This window comes from Lygodium microphyllum, chromosome 2, assembly GCF_053477565.2.
Source record: "Lygodium microphyllum isolate KBCC chromosome 2, Lygodium_microphyllum_v1.1.10, whole genome shotgun sequence".
Taxonomy (NCBI): domain Eukaryota; kingdom Viridiplantae; phylum Streptophyta; class Polypodiopsida; order Schizaeales; family Lygodiaceae; genus Lygodium; species Lygodium microphyllum.
In genome coordinates this window covers 122,627,562-122,649,814 of record NC_141136.1, presented here as the reverse complement: position 1 = coordinate 122,649,814, position 22,253 = coordinate 122,627,562, and the positions used below count along the sequence as shown (strand labels likewise).

The 22,253-nt window shown below is 39.3% G+C and overlaps 1 protein-coding gene across 1 annotated transcript in view; it reads left to right on the top strand.

Moving 5' to 3' along the window:
* Positions 1-1,471: 1,471 nt before the first annotated feature.
* The window catches only part of LOC148040266 (LIMR family protein Os06g0128200-like), a 28,665-nt gene continuing 7,883 nt past the window's right edge, over positions 1,472-22,253 (top strand). The window contains exons 1-10 of the mRNA XM_087698053.1: positions 1,472-2,411; positions 2,595-2,680; positions 4,325-4,452; positions 4,853-4,960; positions 5,130-5,228; positions 5,476-5,598; positions 5,737-5,799; positions 5,896-5,960; positions 6,154-6,263; positions 12,594-12,708. Coding sequence (XP_087554179.1) covers positions 2,062-2,411; positions 2,595-2,680; positions 4,325-4,452; positions 4,853-4,960; positions 5,130-5,228; positions 5,476-5,598; positions 5,737-5,799; positions 5,896-5,960; positions 6,154-6,263; positions 12,594-12,708 — 1,247 coding nt within the window. The 5' untranslated portion in view covers positions 1,472-2,061. The remainder of the gene's footprint in view (positions 2,412-2,594; positions 2,681-4,324; positions 4,453-4,852; positions 4,961-5,129; positions 5,229-5,475; positions 5,599-5,736; positions 5,800-5,895; positions 5,961-6,153; positions 6,264-12,593; positions 12,709-22,253) is intronic.

The window sequence follows — 22,253 nt, the reverse complement described above, 5'->3', positions numbered from 1 at the left end:
TTCCATCATCAAAGATATGAAAACATACCATTGGAATACATAGGACAAGCACCACCTTTCAGGTAAAGTCATATGACATTTCAAGGTCACTTTACACATGTTGATTCTGGGCGCTTACATGCAAACAAGTACTAAGGTGGATGATGCGATTCAAGCCCTAACAATCAATCCCCTTGGAAGAGGTCAATGCATTGCCCACCACATTGTGTCCATGTTTCAAAGGCATGACAACTAATGTATTTGTGACCACATAAATCTTCTTATCTAGTCTACTAAGTACCCTTGATTTTGCGAGCATATGAATTTGATCTAACTTTAAAATATTATTAAGTTGTGGGTGGCTCTTTGAAGCCCTCAAAGCTAAAGGTTGAACACCCTCTAACCTTAATTGTTGAAAGAGAGTTTTTAGTAGGACATGGAAGCCATTCACCTGACTTTAAGATGTGTGCTTATGAAAATGGTTTCTCTAGGCCAATGACCATAGCTTGGCCCTTTTTGTTTTGTTTTGTTTTGTTTTTTTTTTTGTGAAAAGAAAGTGCATGCTTACTTCCCATTGCTCCTCACAAAAGACGTGAAGCCACTTGCTTGATCTTCATGTGTTTGTGAAAATGGTTTCTCGAAGGTCCACGTGGCTACGAGACGACATGTGACTACTTCCCTTTATTTACACAATATGTGAAAGGAATGATGTGAAACCTTGCAAACTTTGCAATGATACCAACTATTACATTGATTATGAGGCTACTTAGGACCTATTTCCACCATATTGGTGGATACCAACTAGTTTAACCATTGGTTGGGCATCATAAGAGAATTTCATTTGCATGGTTGGGAAAAATATAGAAATTTTTATGTTCTAAGTATTATCTTAATGGGTGTTGAGACTTGTACAATGCTTTGAAAATGCCATCTTTAGGATTTTCCATGTAGAAGAGGATATGCAATAAGAAGAAAAAATGCTAAATAATAGATTTAAAAACCCTTTTGTCAGTAGTCTAGTAGAGACCCATTCCTCACCATTGCCCATGATGGGTTTTAATTTTTTGACCAACACAAAGCATTGAATTTTTTGAAGTGTACATGTGGTGAAGGAAGGCACCTCATCACTTTTGCTTTTTAATTTAAAATTCGAATTCACCCCCTTTTGACCGCCCGCTGTAGGTTTACTCATAGGTGATAGAGTTGAAGCAGAATTTCAGTTCAAGTCTCCACCACGTTTGGGGCACTGAACCAGTTTTGACGCTTGTCTCACCACCGCAGGCGCGGTGCGAACAAGCTCTATGCACCATCATGGATTCGCAACTCAGATATGATCCATAGGCTGGTTGGAACAAGTCCCTTGACCCTAGTAGCCTTTGGTCGTGTCCACCAATTTTGTTGAGAGGGCACTTGATGTGGCCGATGTTGCTGACGTGGATTGTTCTCCCAGAAACTTAAGAAATTTTTGAAATGGGGCTTCACAGTTTTCGTGAATTTAACTGCGATGGAAAGCCAAATTGAAAAGCTTAAAGCATTTGTGAATAACATACACTTGATCGATGGTGTTCGTCTCTCTGGATCTGCATATCCCTGAGAGGGAAGAAACCGCAGGACAGGATCTCGAGTGCGGGAGAGGTCCTTCTGCTCGCTCCCTTGGGAAATCAGGCCGACAGGCAGAGTAGCCCTTTCCCGTCTGTCATCGCAGCTTCCGCAGGCTCGAGAAAGAACATTGTCGCTCCTGTTTTCTGTGTTAGGGTTTCTGCAATCTTGATTCCTGGAGAAAAGCTGTCCGGGAACACACGCACCAAACAGGCTCTTTTTTCGGTATGAAGGCCGTTTAGGTTTGCTTCCTTAAGACAAGGTTCGGTCTGATTGAAGCAGCTTCTCAGGAATACGCGCACCAAACAGGCTCTTTCCCTGTACGACAGCCGTTCAGACTAGCTGGATCTCTTTTTGGATCGGCGATTAAATCCCTGCACCATCGTAATCTTATCTTCGTGAAGCTTTAATCACAAATTTAGGCGGTACTGAAGCACTTCCGTTATCAGATGCTTGAGTGTTTGCATCATCCCTAACATCAGAATGGGGGACTACAATGTGATATTGCTGATAATCGTCATTGTGGTCTGCGTTCTCTCTCTCATTTTCAACACGTACCTTCTGATTAATTATCAGCATCCCGATGATTCCAATCAGGCGTACTTGCCAAAGATTGTGGTTGTGCTTGGGCTTTCAGTTGCAGAGTTGTCAATTTTGATGCTTCCAGCAGACATTGCAAATCAACGTGCTTGTCAAAACTCCGTCTACAATGGAGCTTGCAGCTTCACCTTACCAATGAAACAACTCTGGCTGGCTATTTATATTATCAATGCGATTCTCGTTTTCTTCATTATCCCGTTTATGATCTTCTACTATGAAGGCGATCAAGAGAAGTATGTATTCATTCATCACTTCGCAAGGTTGCTGTGATTTTTTAAAAAAACTACTTCCAACGAGCCTTTATGAACGGAAAAGTCCAAAATGCTCACATATCCTGAATTTGCATTTGAGATAATTCTGCATTGCTTTTGACACTCTTTATTCTCAATAACGTGCTTCATAATCTTGGTTGGCAGGAGTGCATTTCGAAGAGCTGCTGGTGCACTATTGTGGGTTGCTTTGACAGCTGTTGTAGTGGGCCTTGTTGTAGGGATCCTGTATGGTGAGTACCAAATACCACATCGATTCATTTTGAAGTGACTTAAGTGTTCTAAAGAGTGGAGAACATCTATGAGGGGGCGAAGATTTCTGTAAACTCATTGTAAGGATTCTTGGGTTAGTAGGAACTGCTATGATGATGGCAAGAGGAAATCCATTGGTGTAAAATCGTAGTTTAGCTTGAAGCTCTTTAGTGTTGTCAACAATCAGTTCTGGAAACAGGTTTATTGCATTGATTATGCCACCTGTCAGTTGACTCTTTTGAGCACATTATGGGTGAAGCTGGCTCTCTCATTATAACTGAAGTTCAATCTATGTTTAACCAGGCCTTGGATCCGCCCCCAAGTGGAGATGCCTTAGATGCTAGTTTCTAATGCTTGCATGTTTCATCTGATGGAGAAGGAAACCAAGGGGATGATGGAACAAGTTTTGGGTAGGTATAGAAAGAGGCATGTACAACAAGCTTGCACTTTTGGATACCTAGATGAATTCTTGCATGATGCATCTTGATGCTGAAACCAATAGAAATCCTGGGTCCCTTTTTTCCTTTTCCTCCTTGAAAGCTTCTCTTTGCTCCCACAGAAGCTATTGCAAGCCAGGCAGTTTCCACTAGCTAGTTTATTGGGTGGAAGAGAGTGCCATAATAACAACAGAATAAGCAGCAAAAATGTGATGAGTGCCACATGTTCTAGTGAAACAGGTGTTCCAGGGGTCCAGCCCATCGTGTTAGAGCAAAAATGTGAGGACTGCTTCATAAGTGGTGCATCATTGGGGCTTCTATATGCGAACAGGTTGGTGGAGGGGGGACCATAAATTGCTCGTTGACACAGTTAAAAGGTTGGGTGGCAGGCCAAAGCTCACATAGAATTCTTCCTTTGTTCAACATGCACTCACTCATATAGAATATTTTCTGCCCATGGGAGAGCTCTTTGCAGAGGATCCAAACTCAATGTCAGATGTCATGTATGCACATTAGCACTTCGGGCTAGGCAAGGTTGATCGCTGTTTTGTACATTGCTTATCCACTTCCCATTTGGCCCTTTTGTGATGTCAAACCTATGACCTTGGCTGGCGTTCTGCGTTTCCTTTGTGTTGATATACATCTTATATCTCTGATTGTGCATTTGCAGAGCTATTGACATCACTTTTCCTGTCTCTTCCTTTCTAGCCACCTTTAGTAAGATTGTGTTCTGGACAAGATTGATCTGCTATCTCCTAGAGATAGGCTCCATTTTCTGGAAGAGACCCAAATTTGGGTTGAGATTGCCATCGTGCTGGCTAGGCCCCAACTTCTTCTGGCCCTCTGTACTACCGTCTGCAGGCCATCCAGTTATTAGTTTGGTTGCCCAAGATCAAGACATATGACTGTGTATTCCCTGTCACAGCAGTTGTTCAATCTAAACTGGCATGAGCTTTTCCCACACTGGAAAACTTGGAAACTTTTGAGCAAGAGTATTGCACTCTTTAAATGGATTTCTGTTGGTGTGTAATTTTCCTAATACATAACACATGTTAGGTAACATGTTCTCTATTAGTACTTTTTGTCAGTAAATTTGCCATCTGACTGTGCACAGTATGGTTTTACTATGTTTGAATTCAATGCTTGATTGGGTTACATTGTTCTGATCTTCAAATTCTTCTTTTCTAGGACTTGTGGGAAAGGTAGATTTTACAGTTCAGCGTCTTTCATCTGTGGCCAGAGCATTTTCTACAGATTTCAGCTCCCTATCACTCTCAAGCCCTTGTTTGGGCGATACCACCAGTGAGAAAAATTCAGTATGTGTGCTTTTATTTTTTCAAGAACTCATTGGTATACAGCCTAGAGCAAATTTCTTTGTACATTGCTGGTTAGGCATTAAAAAGTCCTTTGGTCCATACATGGATTCACTGGTGTGTGCTGTGTTAATAATGGTAGACTTTTACATTGGGCAAGCAGATTTTTTTGATCTGTTTAGGATTGTCGGAATCACCTTTTGGCTTTTCTGCAGCAAAGTTTCACGAATAGATTGCTTGGAGTAATTCTTATTGGTTCATTCAATTTGTGATAATCTTGTAACTGTTGGTAGGAAAGATTTGTCCATAAAAATAGCGATTTTATTTCGATGTGAGTTTCGTCAGTATCCAGTAATGATCATATATTTGGCTTCACTCACATAGTCTCTTTCTCCATGAACAGTGCTATGCATACTCAGCTTCAAATTCAAAGGCAACCTGGACATTAATGACTTCATTTCCAGAATATGTGGTTGCTTTAATGACAATTGTAGGATCGGCACTTTTCTCGGTACGTACTTTCAGTCAAACATAGGTGAAATGGAAGTTAGGCTGAAATCAGGGTAGTGTCTTTGAAATGTGGGTGAACCAGAAGGCTAAGCTGCTGTCTTTAGTCTTTGCACACCAGGGTAGTGTCTTTGGAACTGGCTGGGACTAATATACAATACTATGGTTTGCAGATTTTTGGTGGGGTTGGAATAGCTTGTTTACCTTTAAGCATGATTTTCAGTTTTCTTCGGCGCCCGAAGGCTGTGATAACTCGAGCACAGTATATAAAGGTGACTCCTGTTTGTTTCTGATGACTGTGGATAGTTGGCATCTAGATGTCTGAGGCTATTTTATTTATTAACCTTCTGAATTGAAGCCTGCTAGATACCTTTTGTTGCTTGGCATGCAAATCTCTCACAAGCCTTGATTACTGCATTACTTTGCTGAGAACTTCCCATACAACATTTAGAAATGCATTTTTCCAATAGTTTTGAAATCTTTGCTTTTTAAACTATTGAAGTTCATGTTATACTGCAGGAGGCAACAGAGCTAGGGAAGCGTGCCAGAGATATTCGGGAAGTGGCACAAGCTCTTCAAAGAGAAGAGAGAAGTGGTCAAAAAGGTCGCAAATGGAGGAAAAATGTCAAGAAGGTTCAGCAGGTCTGTTAGCTAGATACTAAATTTGAATCATATGGTAGAAGACTACATTTAACAATGTTCCAAGTTTTGACCTGCATGCTTCCTCTTTGAGATGCTGGAGTGTACAGCTGCTTGAAACATATGTGGTACCGTTTGCAGGAGCTCTTATACCTAGAAGATGATGTTAAAGCTTTGGAAGAAGTATATCCTCAAGGAGAGCAGGTGATTTTGCAGTGGCATACTGCACATAAAAAAGCTCGTGTTTTTACAGATCACATTGTTAATCTACCAGTAAAATGCACTTATTATCTTGTGCAGGCAGATGCATCATGGGCGCTGACAGTTTTAGGATATCTTGCCAATTTTGTTCTGGGCATTATAGGGTGAGCACCATTATTTGAGTGTTGTTTGTATGCATGTTTAGTTTTGACTCTCTTAGAGGAGTGAACAACTTTTTCATATGCAGTTCTGAATGAGCTGCACTGATGCTTAGTATTACAGCTGTAACAATATACATTGATTTGAACATTTAGCAGGTGCCAACATAAAGATCATAACTTGCTGGGTGCCTTGCAGATTAATTGTGTCTGTGGTATGGGTAGTGCACATTATTCTCTATATGTTACTGCAGCCTCCAGTTTCACCTTTTCTAAATGATGTCTTCATCAAGCTGGATCATGTTTGGGGTAGGTCTTTTGTTCTCTCTCTCTCTCTTTCTCTCTCTCTCTCTCTTTCTCTCTCTCTCTCTCTCTCAGGGAGGTTCATTGAAGTAACTTAGAGGTATTTGTAACCTTGTTTTTGGTGATACATTAGTGTAACCTTGTTTTTGTCTCATTCATTTGGAGCCCTGTGGCTGTACATTATTTTAGCTTCATTATCAGAAAACTTTCTCTGATTCGTGAAATTTATGTGTTGGAAGTTTAGGATGGTAGCCTCTGTATGTAGGTTTAAAACTTCTGTAAGAATTAATTTGAGCTTTTATTTGAGATTGTTGATATGAAACACGTGTGAAGGCAGGAGGTGCATTTGAGCTGGGCTGCGGCCCGCAACTTGAGTAACTGCATTCTCTCTGTAATCAACCAACTAGTCGAATTGTTCAACTTCAATGTCATAAGAACTCAACTTCGAGCAGATTACTGCAGAGGGAATGGCAATATATGGGTGAATTGTCTGTACAGCATGTGTATTGGTAAAAGTCAAAGAGAGTCTTGCAGGGTAGTGTTGTTGCCAAATAGCCAAAGGAAAAACTCATGGAGAATTGATTTATTACCAAAAAGAGTTGATAATTTGTAATCAGCTCACTGGCATGCAGTGTGTGAAAAAGCAATGATGCTTGGCTGACAAGAGCCAGCAATGTGCATATTCTACCATGTACATATTTAGTACTTGCATTAGCAAGTTCCATTTGACTAATAACCTGTAACTAACCCATCCAAGCCAGATTTATGATCATTTGTTTTAAAGGTTCCAGTCATAGAGTTGGTTTGAAAGAACAAAAATTGCTTCATGTGACCCTTTGTTCCATCTGTGAAGCCTCTTGCTTGTTGTGTCTACTTCACAAGAGCTTTCTTCAAACTTGAGTGGTCCTTGTTGGTTCTAGTTTCCTTCAGCTATATCTTCTCAGTATCAAACTATGATGCATTGTTGTGTGAGGATGTATGCTTGAAGTGTAGCTAGGGCACATGTCATGAAGTGGTTAAGTGGATAATTTATGAGACAAAAGTATTAATAAATCCAAAATCTAGAGAAACTAAATGTGCACGATAGTCCTGTTGCCATATAGCCAAGGGAAAAACTCATGGAGAATCGGTTTATCACCAAAAATAGTTGATAATTTGTGATCAGCTCACAGGTATGCACTGTGTAAAAAAGCAATGATGCTTGGCTGACAGGAGCCAGCACCATGCATGTTCTACCATGTATATATTTAGTACTCGCATTAGCAAGTTCCATTTGACTAAAACCTATAAATAGGCCATCCAAGTCAGATTTATAATCACTTGTTTTAAAGGTTCTAGTATTAGAGTTGGTTTGAAAAACAAAAATCACTTCATGTGACCCTTTGTTCCATTTGTGAAGCCTCTTGCATGTTGTGTCTACTTCAAAAGAGCTTTTTTAACACTTGAGCCGCCCGTGTTGGTAATAGTTCCCCTTGGGGTATATCTTTCCAATATCTAACTATGCTGTATTGTCGTGTGAGAATGTAATATTTGAAGTGTAGGTGGGGGCCGGGGCACGTGTCATGAAGTGGTTAAGTAGAGGATTCATGAGAAAAGTATTTATGTAAAGGGGAGGAAGAGCGTGAGAATGACAATTCTTTGAACTAATCAACTCGATCAATTTTCACCATGAAAATGTGAGAGAGAGAGAGAGAGAGAGAGAGAGAGAGAGAGAGAGTCGACACCATGTTGAGAGAGGAACCAGCTCCTTTTCCTTTATAAGAATTTATTGAAGCAAACTATGTCTATGGAGTACTTGAATCATATACAAAAGGGTTGATTTATTATAATTTAAAAAATTAGGATTTTGAAATTCTAATTTTTGCAAACTTTGGGCAACAAGGTGATTTTTTTCTTTAGTGCTTGGATTAGATAAAGCTAAGTAGAAAGTGCTTCTTGGATGAGAGAGAGATGGGAGAGTACAAAGCATGTGGTTGAAATTTTAGCATGAGAGCTTATTTTAAATGAAGAGAGAGATCTTCAATATATAGATGTGAGGCTTGGATGCTCAAAAGTAAAAAGTAGAGGCTAGAAATGATAAGTGTTGTTGAAAATGACAAGTGTAGGGACACTTGTTCTTTCAAAATGATACGTGTGCTATTCTAGATGTTGCATATCACTTTTCTAGAGAAAGAAGTTTCTAAGCTTTCTACTCTAAAAATTTCTCAAATGGTTAAGAATTTGAGATAGTTGTTGAGGACAAAATTATTCATTGTGAAATTTGGAGCTTTTGTCACGAATAAAATTTTCATTTGAGTAACTTCAAAAAATAGTAACCTCCTAAATTTTAAGAGTCGCTAAATTTAGATTTTGGAGAGTTTCATTATATTGGTTCATGGTTTGTTTCTTTGATCATGAGCATCTAGTTTCACTTTTTAAAACCACTCATTATATATTGCTCTAGTCAATCTGACTATCTGAGTATAAAAGTCTTAGCCATTCTAAGCTTTCTGATTAATCTAACTGCTCGGCTAAACTTTTAATTTCTCTTGGGTATCTCATCAATGACGACCTAAGTATAATTATAGGGCATTTTGACCATTGGCTATCCTTAAATAGAAAAATAAACATTACATAAGCATTAAATTAATTTGAATCATTGAGTCAATATTTCTTGGTAGCAACTCATATACGAAAGGTTGGTTATATCCCTTTCTTTTGAAATCAACTTTGATTAAAGTACTTTTCTGGTATCCATTTAGAATCTAAATAAGAGTAATTTTTAAATTTCAAAAGGAAAAATTTAGAAATATTTTTTCCTCGTTTCTTGACCATATAAAAGACTATTTGCTCTGGTTGAAGTATCTTCTCATGTTCATCTACTTTAGGTGGATGCTTTATTACAGGTTCCAATGGTGGAGGTCCTTTATATAGGCTTCAAAAGATGGATATAAAAAGCATTGTGAATTTTTCAATGCTCTAGATGTAACCTATATCAAACATCATTAATCTTTTCAGTGACTTGAAATGGCCCATAATTTCTTGTTGTGAGCTTAGTGACTTGGAATAAAAGCTTGTTAGAGCTTCTTAGACAAGCTTTGTCAAATTTTAGCAAGACCTAATTTTCTTATTGTAAAATTAAGTGCCTTTCATACTTATTTGTTGCTTTCTTTTGTTTTTCTTGAGATCTTTGGATAGCTCGTTTAAGTTGGGCAAAGCTATATCCATATCACGTACGAACTCATTGGCATAAAATATCTCATTCTCTATTTTAAGAGTAGATAGTAAGAGTAGTTTTCCATATATAATCTCAAATAGTCTTGTACTTGTAGAAGTATGAACTTTTTGCATTGTTGGTTGGTTTCATGACACAATATATTATTGTGAGATTGACTCTCTCACTTTCACCTTCTGTTTAAGGATGATAAGAATAAGAAAAAATAAGCTTTGTATCCAAATTTTCAAAAAGAGCTCACCAAAAGAGACTAATGATTTGTGTATATCTATCACCGACAATGGATTGTGGTAATCCATGATATTTAAAGATTTATTGAATAAATATTCTAGTTATATATTGAGACTTAATAGTCTTCTTGACTGGAGTGAAATGAGTCTATTTGCTAAACTTGTCAATAGTAATCCATATGCCATTTGTTGATTTTGGCAAGCTAATAATAAAATCCATAGCAATGCTTTTCCAATTGTTGGCTCGGAATTGGTAATGGTTGCAAAAGCCTTAGGCCTTTGGCGATCGAACTCAATATTTTGGCATACAAGACATTCTTTGACAAATTGTTCAAGGTCTTGTCGAAGACTTGGCCAAAAGAAATATATTTTAAGTGCCTTGCTTGTGGCCAAAATACCACGATGGGCCATGTAAGGAGCCGAATGATATTCTTATGTTACTTTAGGCCTAAAATCTTTAGTAACACATAACTTATTCTCCATAAAAAGAAATCCATCTTTGATAACCTAATAGTTTATCCTTTTACAAAGTTATAAACTCTCTAAAATAATGTTAAAGTCTTTATTAGAAGTATAAATGCCCCTCATACTAGTGAAATCTATGTTGACTCGCATGGGAGTAACGAAGTCATAGGGCAACAGAATCGATAGAGTGATATAGATTAGGTTTTGTTTGCTGGTTTCTTCTTCTTATTTTTATACACAATACAATGTACACAAAGTATAGATAAGATACAATATAAAGAAAAGTGATATACTAAGTCAAACAATGTATAACTCACTATACTAATCGACTAGTGCTGTAACTATGTCATCTGTAGATAGGTGCATCAAACTAAATATAATAAGTGATAAGTCAATTGCCATGTGAGAATCATAATGACCATTGATGTGCTAAGTTTGGATATGGAGATCTATCTAACCAGGTGGTCCGTCATCAATGTCCGCACTTTGAAATCTTTGCCCGTGTTTGGAATACCATTGCTAGAATCTATGCATTTACCATAGATAATATTGAATCATGGACATTGCATGAATCTGAGGTCTTTTTGATAGAGTATCAACTACCTTGTTTTGCTTCCTAGGAATATGCAACATTTGACAATTAAATTTAGCTAAATAATTGGCCCATTGAATATGCTTCTGAGAAATCTTTGGTTGGTTGAGAAAATGTCTTAGATTATTATCGTTCGTTTTGATGAGAAACTCTCTATCTAAAGGATAGTGTTTCTAATCTTTAAAAGCTTGAATGATGGTCATTAACTCCTTTTCATAGGTAGTAGCATTCTTTTATACATTTTGCAACCTTCTACTTGCATAAGCAACTGCATGCCCTTGTTGGTTTAAGATTGCACCAATGCAGTCTCTTGAAGCATCACATTCCATAAAGAATGATTTTAACAAATTAGGTATAATCAAAACATGTTTTTTGCTGATATATAACTTTGGAGCCTCAAAACCTTCCTTCTCTAGTTTGGTCCACTGGAATGCCACTACTTTCTTGGTTAAATCATGCAATGGTTTAGCAACCATTATAAATCATTTAATGAATCTCTTGTAATAAGAGTATAATCCCAAGAAACTTTGAACTTCACGAATATTAATCAATTCTAGCCATTTTACAATAGCCTTGACTTTTTTTGGATCCATTTGAATCCCATCTTTGGAAACAATGTGGCCTAAGTAGTGAATCTCTTCTGGAAAAAATTCACTCTTTTTGCCATTCACATAAAGTTTGTGTTTGTAGAGTTCTTGAAACACTATTTTCAAGTGTTGCTTATACTCTTCTTCATCTTTTGAATGAACCAAAATATCATCAAAGAAAGTACTTTTAAACTTCCGATGAGCTCTAAAGATTCTTTCCATCATTCTATTAAAGGTTGCAGGAGCATTGGTGAGACCAAATGGTAGCATAAGAAACTCATACAGACCAAAAGTTGTCTTGAATGCTGTTTTATGAATATCTTGAGGAGCAATCCTTATTTGATGGTAGCCACTCTTCAATTCTATATTGTATGAAGTCCTAGTAAGGCCTAGCTCCCCTATATCACACTCCTTATATGGGCTTTGATGTGCTAGATATTGGGGCCTTTTGGCTGGCTGTGCATGCATTAAGGTGCCTGTAAGAAGTATGTCCCCTATGCTAGAAAGCTCCATGATGTCGATATAGAGTGGGAGGTATGGGCGATATGCTGTTCCCACCAGAATCTTGATATTATTGGAGCCTAGTCTCTAGCTGTGAGCAATCTTTGTGTAAAATAAGGTCATGACCTGTAGAATTCTCTGTGAACAACCTTGCATTTGTCCTGATGGAAGCTTTGCAGTTCCATGCTGTTACCTCTAAGCTGATCTCATAGGGTCTACTGCTGTTGCCGCCTTGAGGTTTGTGGTATGTCATACATGGAGCATGGAGCAAGGAGGCCTCCCATGTTTGATGTAGCAACAACACCCTCTTCTCTTGCTCTATGCAATGTCGATCTTGAAGCATTGCTATTTGCGTGTGGTAGAATCAGGTGCTCTATGCTCCCTCTTTTCATGGAGTTGAGCCGTGGATGTCCTCTTCTTTTGAACTCCAAGGAATGAGAGAGAGACTTATTGTGTTAAAACAGTCAGCTTTGAATCCTTTTGATGAAAGGCATAATAATTTTCATTTAATTGACTTATTTCTGTTTGTGTCTTTACTATAGAGGTGGTTTTCGTTTTTAGAAACAACTAGCACAATAATAAGTCTTGCATGAGCATGATTTTGAAACTTCTTGAAGGGATGTTTAGGAAACCGTAGAAGACATTGCCAGACTGTGGAGTTTGTTTATGGATTTTTTACCAATTTGGTATTTTTATTGACAGTTGTTGTAGCTATATCTGAATTGTGATTATTGGCTTTTTTTACAGGGTTGTTTGGAACTGCTGCGTTTGCTTTTTTCTGCTTCTACCTGCTTTTGGCAGTCATGGCAGGAGAGATGCAATTGGGGTTGAGACTTGTGTTTGTTACAATTCATCCGATGAAGTAAATCTTTAACTCAACCAGAATTATCTAATATTGTTGCCATTTTGCTACTTTTTTTAATACATAGTTCTTTCTCTACCTAACAAGTTCTTCACCTAGCTTCTTAATTTTATATTTACTCGGCATGAAAATAATCATTGGTCCTGTTAATCCCAGTTCGATTATTGTCTTTTCGTTCTCTTTAGTCGGTCATTTACTGCCAAATTAAATCCTGCAAAAGTTGAACAGTTTGGACCTTGTTCACAGGGCAATTCAACATTGCTCCATGATTTGAATGCAGATCTGAGTGCAGGAAACTTGCAGTCCAGCATCTTTAATTGTCTTTATCTCCCACCTGTGCGGAAAGAAGTTTCAAAATTTATATTTGTCTCAGACAAAATTTCTGAGTAGGATCATTTAAGAATAATCCTCAATCACATCTCATATTTTTTATAGTTCTGGAGCACTTAAAGGAGACCTATTCGATATCTGTTCAACAGAACTGTATCATTTGGAAGTTCCCAAAAAGTTTTAAATGTTTCAATCAGTTGTTGAGTCAGTTAGGGAAGTGGAGGTTTACCCTTCAGAAAGGTTGAGTTCTTCCCCTTGTACAGTGACCAGGGCTGTATCCTTTTTAAAAGTACTATACTTCTTACTAGCCTGAATATTGTAAAGTTGCTTTTTACGGTTCCTTAGCTATAGAGCTTAGTCACTATAAAGTCTTTGAGAGAGTGTCTTGGTGAAGTTTTAACCAAAAGATTTGAAAAATTGTGTTTATCCTGCTAAAACCTTTGGTTGATGTTGTCGGTCACATCCATGTGGTCTTTATTTAACCAAGAATAGAAACAGAAAATTTGTTTGCATAGTCTTTCATAGACTCAGCAAATGGCTATACGGACTTTTTCGACCCATCTTGAACTTCATTTATGGCAAACGTTTGGGAAAGAACACATGAAATCACTGATTTACGTCTCTACTACAATGCAATAGCTGCTTTCTTTGAAAGTATAGCAATTGCTCACTAAATGTGCAGATGATTAATGACAGCTTTTATTTTGAGGACTTTAGGGTAGTTGGCTGTTGAAAGCGGGTTCAAAAAGGTTGACAAGAGTTAATGCTTTGTTAGTGTATTCTCTTTCCTAGAGGCTTGATTTCATTGACTCATGTTTTTTTGGGGCTTCTTATTTGGTGGGTCTATGGTGTTGAATTTGGGAGCTTCTCTTGCGTGTCCTTTCTAGTGCAGTACTGTGGGCTATAGGGGAGAGAGTATCCTGACAGATGTGGAATCCTTTAGTAAAAGGAGTTGTAATATTGGCTGCAAGAATTTTGAATGGACTGTTGAAGATAGACATCAAACTTCATTTGTAACTGTCTCTCCTTTGCCAATAAGCATGATGCAACATTGTTGGCTGCTTTGGCTACTGTGATAGTCTTTTGATTGGGGCAGAATTCAAAACACTAGGGTCTTGATTCCTTCTTTCTTGGATAGCTTGTCCTCCCTCTAGGGTTCTCTCTCTAAACAAAATCACTGATACAAGACATTGAGCTTGATAGCATGGGTTTTCAAAATGAAAAGAACAGAGTATATATCCAATTTGGCTTGCGATTCCAGCAAGGAGTGTGGTGACCACCAGATCAAGATTGCTCAATAAGATATTGACAAGACTGCATTTTAGACATCTTTTAGGGGCTGTTCAAGTTTGTTTTGCGTTGTTCCATCTAATGCACAAACTTATTTTTCTAGGCTCATGTCCTTCTTTAGGTGCTTTGTTACTCTCCTTGATGATCTTTTGGTCTATAACAAGGCTTGAGAAGAGAACTATCATCATTTGGGCTAAATGCTTGTACTTCGTAGAAGAGCAAGTCTTACTTGAATTGGAAGACATGGGGGTTCTTGATAAGTTGATTGGTTTCGTCGCTTATTTGGGGATCATTATTCATGCAAAGGTTATCAATGTGGATTTTGATAGAAGATCAACACCATCATGGCATGGCCTTATCCTAAAGATGATTTTGAGGTGCACATCTTGGGATTCCCCAACTTTCACATGTGGCTAATGGAGCACTATGTTGCATGTGACATTACCTCTTACAGATGCCATAAAGCAAGACTTCCAATGGATATCGATGGAGATGGGACTAGGGTCTTAATGACTTGAAAGATACATCTATTCTTCCTCCTTATGTTGAGAGTCTTAGTAAGCCCTTCATGGTAATTCATGATGTTAGAGTTGTAGTATAGGAATGTGGCTTATGAGTGTTGGAAGCTCAAGGGAGGACAATTGAATTACCCCACCTATGATAAGGAACTATTAATTATTGTGGATGCCTTGAAGACATGGAGGCATTATGTTATTGGACAAAATTTCCACATCAAGATAGACCAAAGCTTTATGCTATGTAATCACTCAATCACAATATATACGACTGTGTGTTAGTTATAGTGGTGGTGATTTCTTTGTGAGCTCATCTTTGGAATTGAATTTTTATCATAGCAAGAGAATCAAGTGGTGGATGTATGCAAGAAGGGCTATATGTCATGATGGTGATCACTTTGGTAGACTCGGTTTCTTTACTTCTATGATGTGCTTCAGAAGGATGATTTGTATTTTGGTCGAGAGATTCATAAGTGCTATTAGGGTCTCTATTTTGGGTGTTTGTTACCTAAAAAAGGGTTGTTCAATTATGTATCAATCCCACGGAAAGTCACAATGGGAGTATGTTGCACGTGAAATCTAAAAGTTTGATGAAAGAACATGTGATAATGAGTAGCTTGCAATGGCAAAGAAAGCACTACAAATTCTTCGTGATGACCTTGTTGCTGTTGGTGACCACCAATGTTATTGGGCTGCTATCATGGTTGCCTTTCTTGCCCCACCCCCCTCCCAAACCTTAGACCCACTAGAACCTTGGGCTCAGCTAGCCTTGCCAAACCCTAAACTTGTCAAAGCCTTTAGGTTCACAAACACACAATGTACATTGTTGTCAACCCCACCAACTCTCAGCCTTGCCATTATTAGCTCTGCTATTGTCAATCTCGCCAGTGTTAACCCTACCATTGGTAGTCTCACTTACACCTTGCTTCCCTTCTCTCAATTGCACAATCCCCTTCTTCCGCCCGATCCTCAATTGGTTCCCATAGCAGCTCCACCCCTTATCTTGGACATGTTGCTACTCACCTTGCCACTTGTGGTTGTCTCCCTTGTTTGCTCCCCTTGCCACCCTTCTCCTCCTACCAGCCCTTTGTCTGTTCCTCATCATGCTCCTCTTGTCAGCTTGCTCCCCACTCGTACCTCTTCGTGCTCTTCCCTGCTAGTCTACTCCTCCTTTCCTACCCTCATTGCCCATTTCCATTCATCCCCACTTGCTTGCCCAACTTGCTTGCTTGTTGTGGAATCCACTCTCGCTGTATGGGTAGTATCGTTTTTGGCAATGTTTGCACTCTTCTCCTTGATTACCCCCTTCTCGTTAGTGATGACATGTCCAACAAAGCTTAGACAACTCAACAACACAAGAACTTACACAACAAGAAAAATAAGAGAATTTTGGTTCACGAGTTGCAACCAAGATCCCATGGTCGATACTAGTCCACAGATTAGATTTTGATTGTGGCGCAAAGCTTCACATTAGAGACGGAGTGAGAGCCTTGGATGTATCATCTTTGGCGTATGATTGGTAGGTGACAGACCATTGATGCACACCCCAAAAAACATGATATAGGTAGCTCTCATAGGAAGTCCTACAAGGGTAATGAAAGTAACCCTATTAGGGAAGGGATGTTTTCGAGTCAGCCTCCACATATTAGAACAATCTATAATGGTGCTTCCCACCAACTTGTTGAACTTTAGTTTGTAGTTGCTCTTTTTGATAGATGGATTGAGGGCAAGGATTACTCCACACTCAGAGATGGTAAAACTATCACAAATTGTTTCCTAGTCATGATGATATTGTCTACCCCACATAGGCCGGATTGGTAGATCTTTTGGGCATGTCATTCAGCTAGACAAGATCTTTGTTGATATGGTGGAGGAGTGCTCGCTAGTTAGGGTTGTAGTCTCCACTTTTTCATTTGGCTCTTTTTCTCAAATCTCAAGCCATTTGGATCCCCTCGGTGCATGAGGGTTTCATGTTTTAGATAGTTTACTATATTGGCTATCTAGGATAATGGTTTAGGATGGTGGGCCATCTTGCAATAGATTGCCCCATGATCCAATAGAGGGGACATGTTGTCAGGCCTTGTTCGGCCTCCTTTTAGGATGAGAGCAAAGAACCCATGCCTTGCAGGAGTGAGAGGGAGTGGTAGAGGAGCAGAGCTGCCAAACTCTATTGCTTGCAAATACATAACAATAGCAATGCCACCGTCATCTATGGTAATAGAGATGGTTGTGCATGAGTCCTTGTTTCCCATGCCATCGATAATGGGGATATGCTGCTTAGTTTGTAACCAGCCTATCTTCTCGGATAGGGTGGTTTAACCTGATTAAGCACTTAATTACAGCAATCAGCAAATGAACATAAACTGAAATGCTCACTTTACCTTCATAAACTTGGACAGTGGACACCCTGTTGGCCCCAAAATTGGCGCCCCTTTTGGTATTTCTTTAATTTCAATTGCTAATGGATAAATTACAAGCCGAGATTTCACGATCTCCTTGGCTAATTCAAAAGCCCCTTGCTGCTCCAATAATTAGTAAAGCATTTGGGAAAATTACCCCTTGATTTTCACCCAGGACTTGCTCTAATGGAACCCCAACTAGTCAAATGCTGCCCCAAATTCATAATAGATGGGTTGGCATCTGAAATCCTCACAATTCCACGAATTTCGGTGCTGATTTCAGTGTACAATGCCTTTGACTGAAGGCTCGGGTCCCAAGGTGGTTGCTAAACCCTAATCACTGCTGTAATTTAGGGTTTACAGCAGTAAACTCTCTGTTGTCCACCAAATTTGGCTGTACCATGCTACCAATGGCTGAGAATTATTGAGAATGCTTGAGCATAGACTGGAGATGAGAGAATGTTGTAGAGAGAGAGAAAATCAGCTGAAATGTATCTTTTGATTCATAGCTTTGATGACAAATCTGATGGCACCAACAGCTTCAAAAGGGGGGTAAAACACTTGCTCCGCTGGCGAGCCGTCCTCTTCTACCACCGCCTCTGTTGAGGCGGAAGAGAGAACCTGTTGCCCCCTGTCCTGTCGTGGCGCGCAATTAGTCGTCGTCGCTTCTCAGAGCCAAATCTGATCACCTCCTCTCCTCCACCAAGCTCCAACAGTCTTCTCCCTAGTTGTATGGGAAAGTTTTGCCAAGTGGCAGCCTTCCTAATGCATTTTCAGCCATTAAATTAATTTTCTAGAATTAATTAATTTTGAAAATTAATTTCAGTCCTTTTGACCCTACCCAAAATTAAACATTCCTATCTGTAATGAAATTCGCTAGGCCATTTGCAACTTGGAGTGGTTCTCAACCTCTGTTGACCCTTAGACTAGCATTAATTAATGCTAGTCCCTAGTGTCACCACTGACACTTAATGGCCAAACAATTGTCCTAGGGTCCAACCTGGCACCAATTGACCACCAAAACCCAGTTGGCATAACTTAACACAACTTCTGCATTTAACACCCACTGCATCCTCGGGGTTCTTGGCCCGTTCCCATGAAATAACTGCCATGTGCATCACATGTGCTAAACAACCTTGCACATTTGATTAATAATTTAATCAAATGTTACTAGCAAGATTAAAGCATCTCAAAATTTCACGTCCCCGTGATATAGGCATTTACGTTAGCCGAGTAAATTGGGGCAATTGCCATATCCCCTCCACCAAGGACAAACGAGCTTGCTTGCACCTTCCTTTAGTCGCCTATGAGAGCACTTGATGTGTGAGTTGTACCTCTAGTTGCCCTTATAGACAATGTCTCCATCGACCATTTGGTCTCTGTGATCCTTAGTACACAATGTGAGGGAGGGATTCCTTTGGAGTGTTGGGAATAAAGGGCTAGCGTGCCTTTTATACGTGCTTGGGTGTGAACAAAGCCTTAGCACTTGTACTTTAATACTTTACATATAAGTGTCACAAAAAACCTAAAAGAGGTACAACTCTTTGTACTCGCACGTCATGCATCTCATTCTCTCTTTCTCACTCTCTACTATTGCTCACTCTTTCTCTCTTTCTCTTCGCCATTGCCATTGTTGGATATCGAACCTTCACTGCACCTCGGTCACCACAAACTGGTATCAGAGTTGAAGGCCATCTCGACTGTGATTCTAGAGCTTGTCCGAGCTTTGACATGGCAAGTCGCGGTTTGAGTTAGGTCATGGGACTGTCCAATAGTTAGGTGCAGGGATTCGGCAGTCAACAAAAGTAGCTCATGATAGGCAGGCCTCAGATAGGTCATGTTAGGCAAGTAGGCCATCTTGACTGCACTTCTGAAGCTTGTTTGAGCTTTGAGAAGCAAGTCGTTGGTCTGAGTCAGGTCATGGGACTGTCCAACAGTCAAGTGCAAGGAGTGGGCAGTCAACAGGAAGCTCATGATAGGCAGGCATCAGACAGGTCATGTTAGGCAAGTAGGCGATAGGCACGTGCAGGCGGCAGGTAGGCAGGTGACAGCTAGGTGCAAGCGATGTAGGCAGACGACACGTAGGTAGTCGGTGATTGATAGACAGTTGATGGGCAGCCGTCGACAGGTCAGCGTAGGTCACATGCAGCCCGATTTGCCGACAAGTTAAAAAAAAAGAAAAGAAATTATTCTCTCTTTTAGGGGCTCTGCTGGTTGTCACGTGTGCTAAGCACATCTTAACAAATCTTAGAGATTTGGCACGTATTTACTCCCGAAATTTGGGATTTTGGCATATGATTGAATATTTTACTCAATTGAGTAAAATTTGTGGAATTTTGCACTCTCTTGGGTCTCAAAAAGTGGGACTTCTCATGTAATTGTAGAAATTGCAATGGGACAGGTACAATTTCTTGAAATTTTGACACATTGAACCGTGTACAATTTGGGGCTTTTGCAAAAAATTGCAAAATTTGATCTTGTTATGTACTTCAATGTAATTTCTATGCAAATTGAGCATGTTGGACCTCGGACAAATTTGGGGCTTTTGCAAAATTTGTGCAAGCAAGAGCTATGGTAGAGAGAGAGAGAGAGAGAGAGAGAGAGAGAGAGAGAGAGAGAGAGAGAGAGAGAGAGAGAGAGACTGTATGTAGGAATTCCAATCGTCACAATGTGTGACCAGCCTTCCCTTATTCAAATGACACTAAAAGAAAAAAGAATGAAGTGATAGTGATGGGTGCCTACCACCTGTAGTATATAGGTGTGTGGGTATTGTCAGTATAATGAGTACATGAGCGATTACATACATGAGCCTTCATCCCCAACAAAGAGAAGACCATGGCACAAAGGAGCTCATATCTCCTATCTTTTATCATGGTATCAGTTCATGCCAAGCAAAAGGAAGCTTTATAAACAACAAAAGATTGAGAAGGCAAGCAGAAATATGTACGATAGCCTACTCCATTTCTTTCAAGGTAACTTGTCTAAGCAAGGCTAAAGGTATAGGTTCAGTCATTGCCTCAAATTGAGATGAGATTTAGTGAGCATAAAGAAGGGGTGCATCTATAAGGTTTTTTGACCGTGGGAGTCAAATTTGTGCTTGTGGATGCATTTGGAGCAGAAATTGCAGCTAAAATTTGGGGCTTTCTCATGAAATTGATGTATTAGCCCATGACATGGCTGCAATTGCTTGTGGTGTGCTGTAGCACACATTTTATACCTCTGAAAATTGAGTTGTAGATTTGAAATTTCTGCAATTACTTGAATTTTCATTGCTAATTGATACTTACTTCGTACCTCGGTCATTTGTGTGACAGTTGGGCTCATATTTGTTGGCTTTTTGAGTCACTTTTGAGCTATATATCATGGCTGGCAACAATGATAGCAGCAATCTTTTGCACATAGAACTTTCAGTGTTAGACAGCTTGCTCTTCAACATAGAGAAATTGAATTCTGCCTATGATGTGTCAAAGACTTGGGGAGTTATATGCTTAGAAAAGTGCAGCTAGCAAGGTTTATTGGTTGAAAAAATTGATGGACCTTTGTATGAAGGAAGGTACATTCATGTCTGTACATTTGAATGAGTTTAACTCTATTTTCAGCCAGCTAATTGCTTTGGAGTTCAAGGCAACATTCTTGCTATGGACTTTGCTTGAAAGTTGGGATACTTTTAGGACAGCAATGAGTAATTCTAATGCTATGCTGCTATATTTAGATGTGGAGAGCTCTTTACTCATGGAGGAGCTCAATAGGCAAAATGTTTCAGCAAACAAGTCTTTCAATGCATTGTATACTAGAGGGCAAATCCCATTAGAAGGGCAACTTTAACAACAAAGCACAAAATAAGTCTCGTAGAAAACCATGTAACGCCACACCGTGAGTGGCTTTCTGATTACAGTGGTGGTAGACATGGTGTTGTTCACTTGGGGGACAATTATGCATGTGACATTGCAAGGATTGGCTGTGTGCAGTTGGCATTTCAGCATGGTTCAATGTTCACTCTGCATAATATGAGGCATGTATCTCAGCTCAAGAAAAGCTTGAGAAGCACATGGCAGCTAGATGGTAAAGGCTATCACACTAGTTTTGGGGATACCAAATGGAAGTTATGTAAGGGCTCTAGGATTGTTGCTAAAGGCTCTAAAAGTGATACTTTATATCCATTACATGTATCTAGTGTGCGTGATCATGTTGTTGCTATAATCGAGTAGCCAAGTGTGTCTTTGTGGCATAGTTGGTTGAGGCATATGAGTCAAACTGGAATGAAAATGCTTACTCGTTTGGGTTATTTGCCATGTGTGAGGTATGTTGATTTTGACCATTGTGATCATTGTATTTTTGGCAAGCATGCTCAAACATCATATAAAAAGCCTCTTTCATTAAAATCTTCACCCTTAAGAGTTGGTACATTCAGATGTATGTGAGATATCAGGGTTGTCTCTAGGGGAAAATAAATATTTTATTACTTTTATTGATGATGCCACGTGCAAAGTATGGGTTTATCGGATCCTTTGTAAAGACGAGGCTTTGGGTAAGTTTAAAAATTTCATGGTAGTTGCTGAAAATATTACCAACAAGACATTAAAGTGTCTTTGCTTTGACAATGGTAGGGAATGTGTGTCAAAAGCTGTTCAGGATTTGTGACAGCAAAGGGATAAAAAAGAAGCTCATTGCTCCTTATAATCTGTCCCAAAATGGTGTCACTGAGTGTATGAATAGAACATATTTAGGAGAAGGTCCGTACCATGCTGTATCATGTTGCATTACCTCATGGATTTTGGGTAGAGGCTGTTATGACAGCCATACATTTGATAAATCAGTCATTGAATACATCTTTTTTGGGAGGGGGGGGAGTCCCTCAAGAAGTGTGGTTGGGCAAGCCACCTTTGTATACACACTTGAGAGTGTTTGGGTGCAAGGCATTTGTGCACATACACAAGGAACAATGCAACAAATTGGAGCCAAAGTCCTGTAAATGCATTTTCCTAGGATATGGTTAGGAGGGTGAAATGGA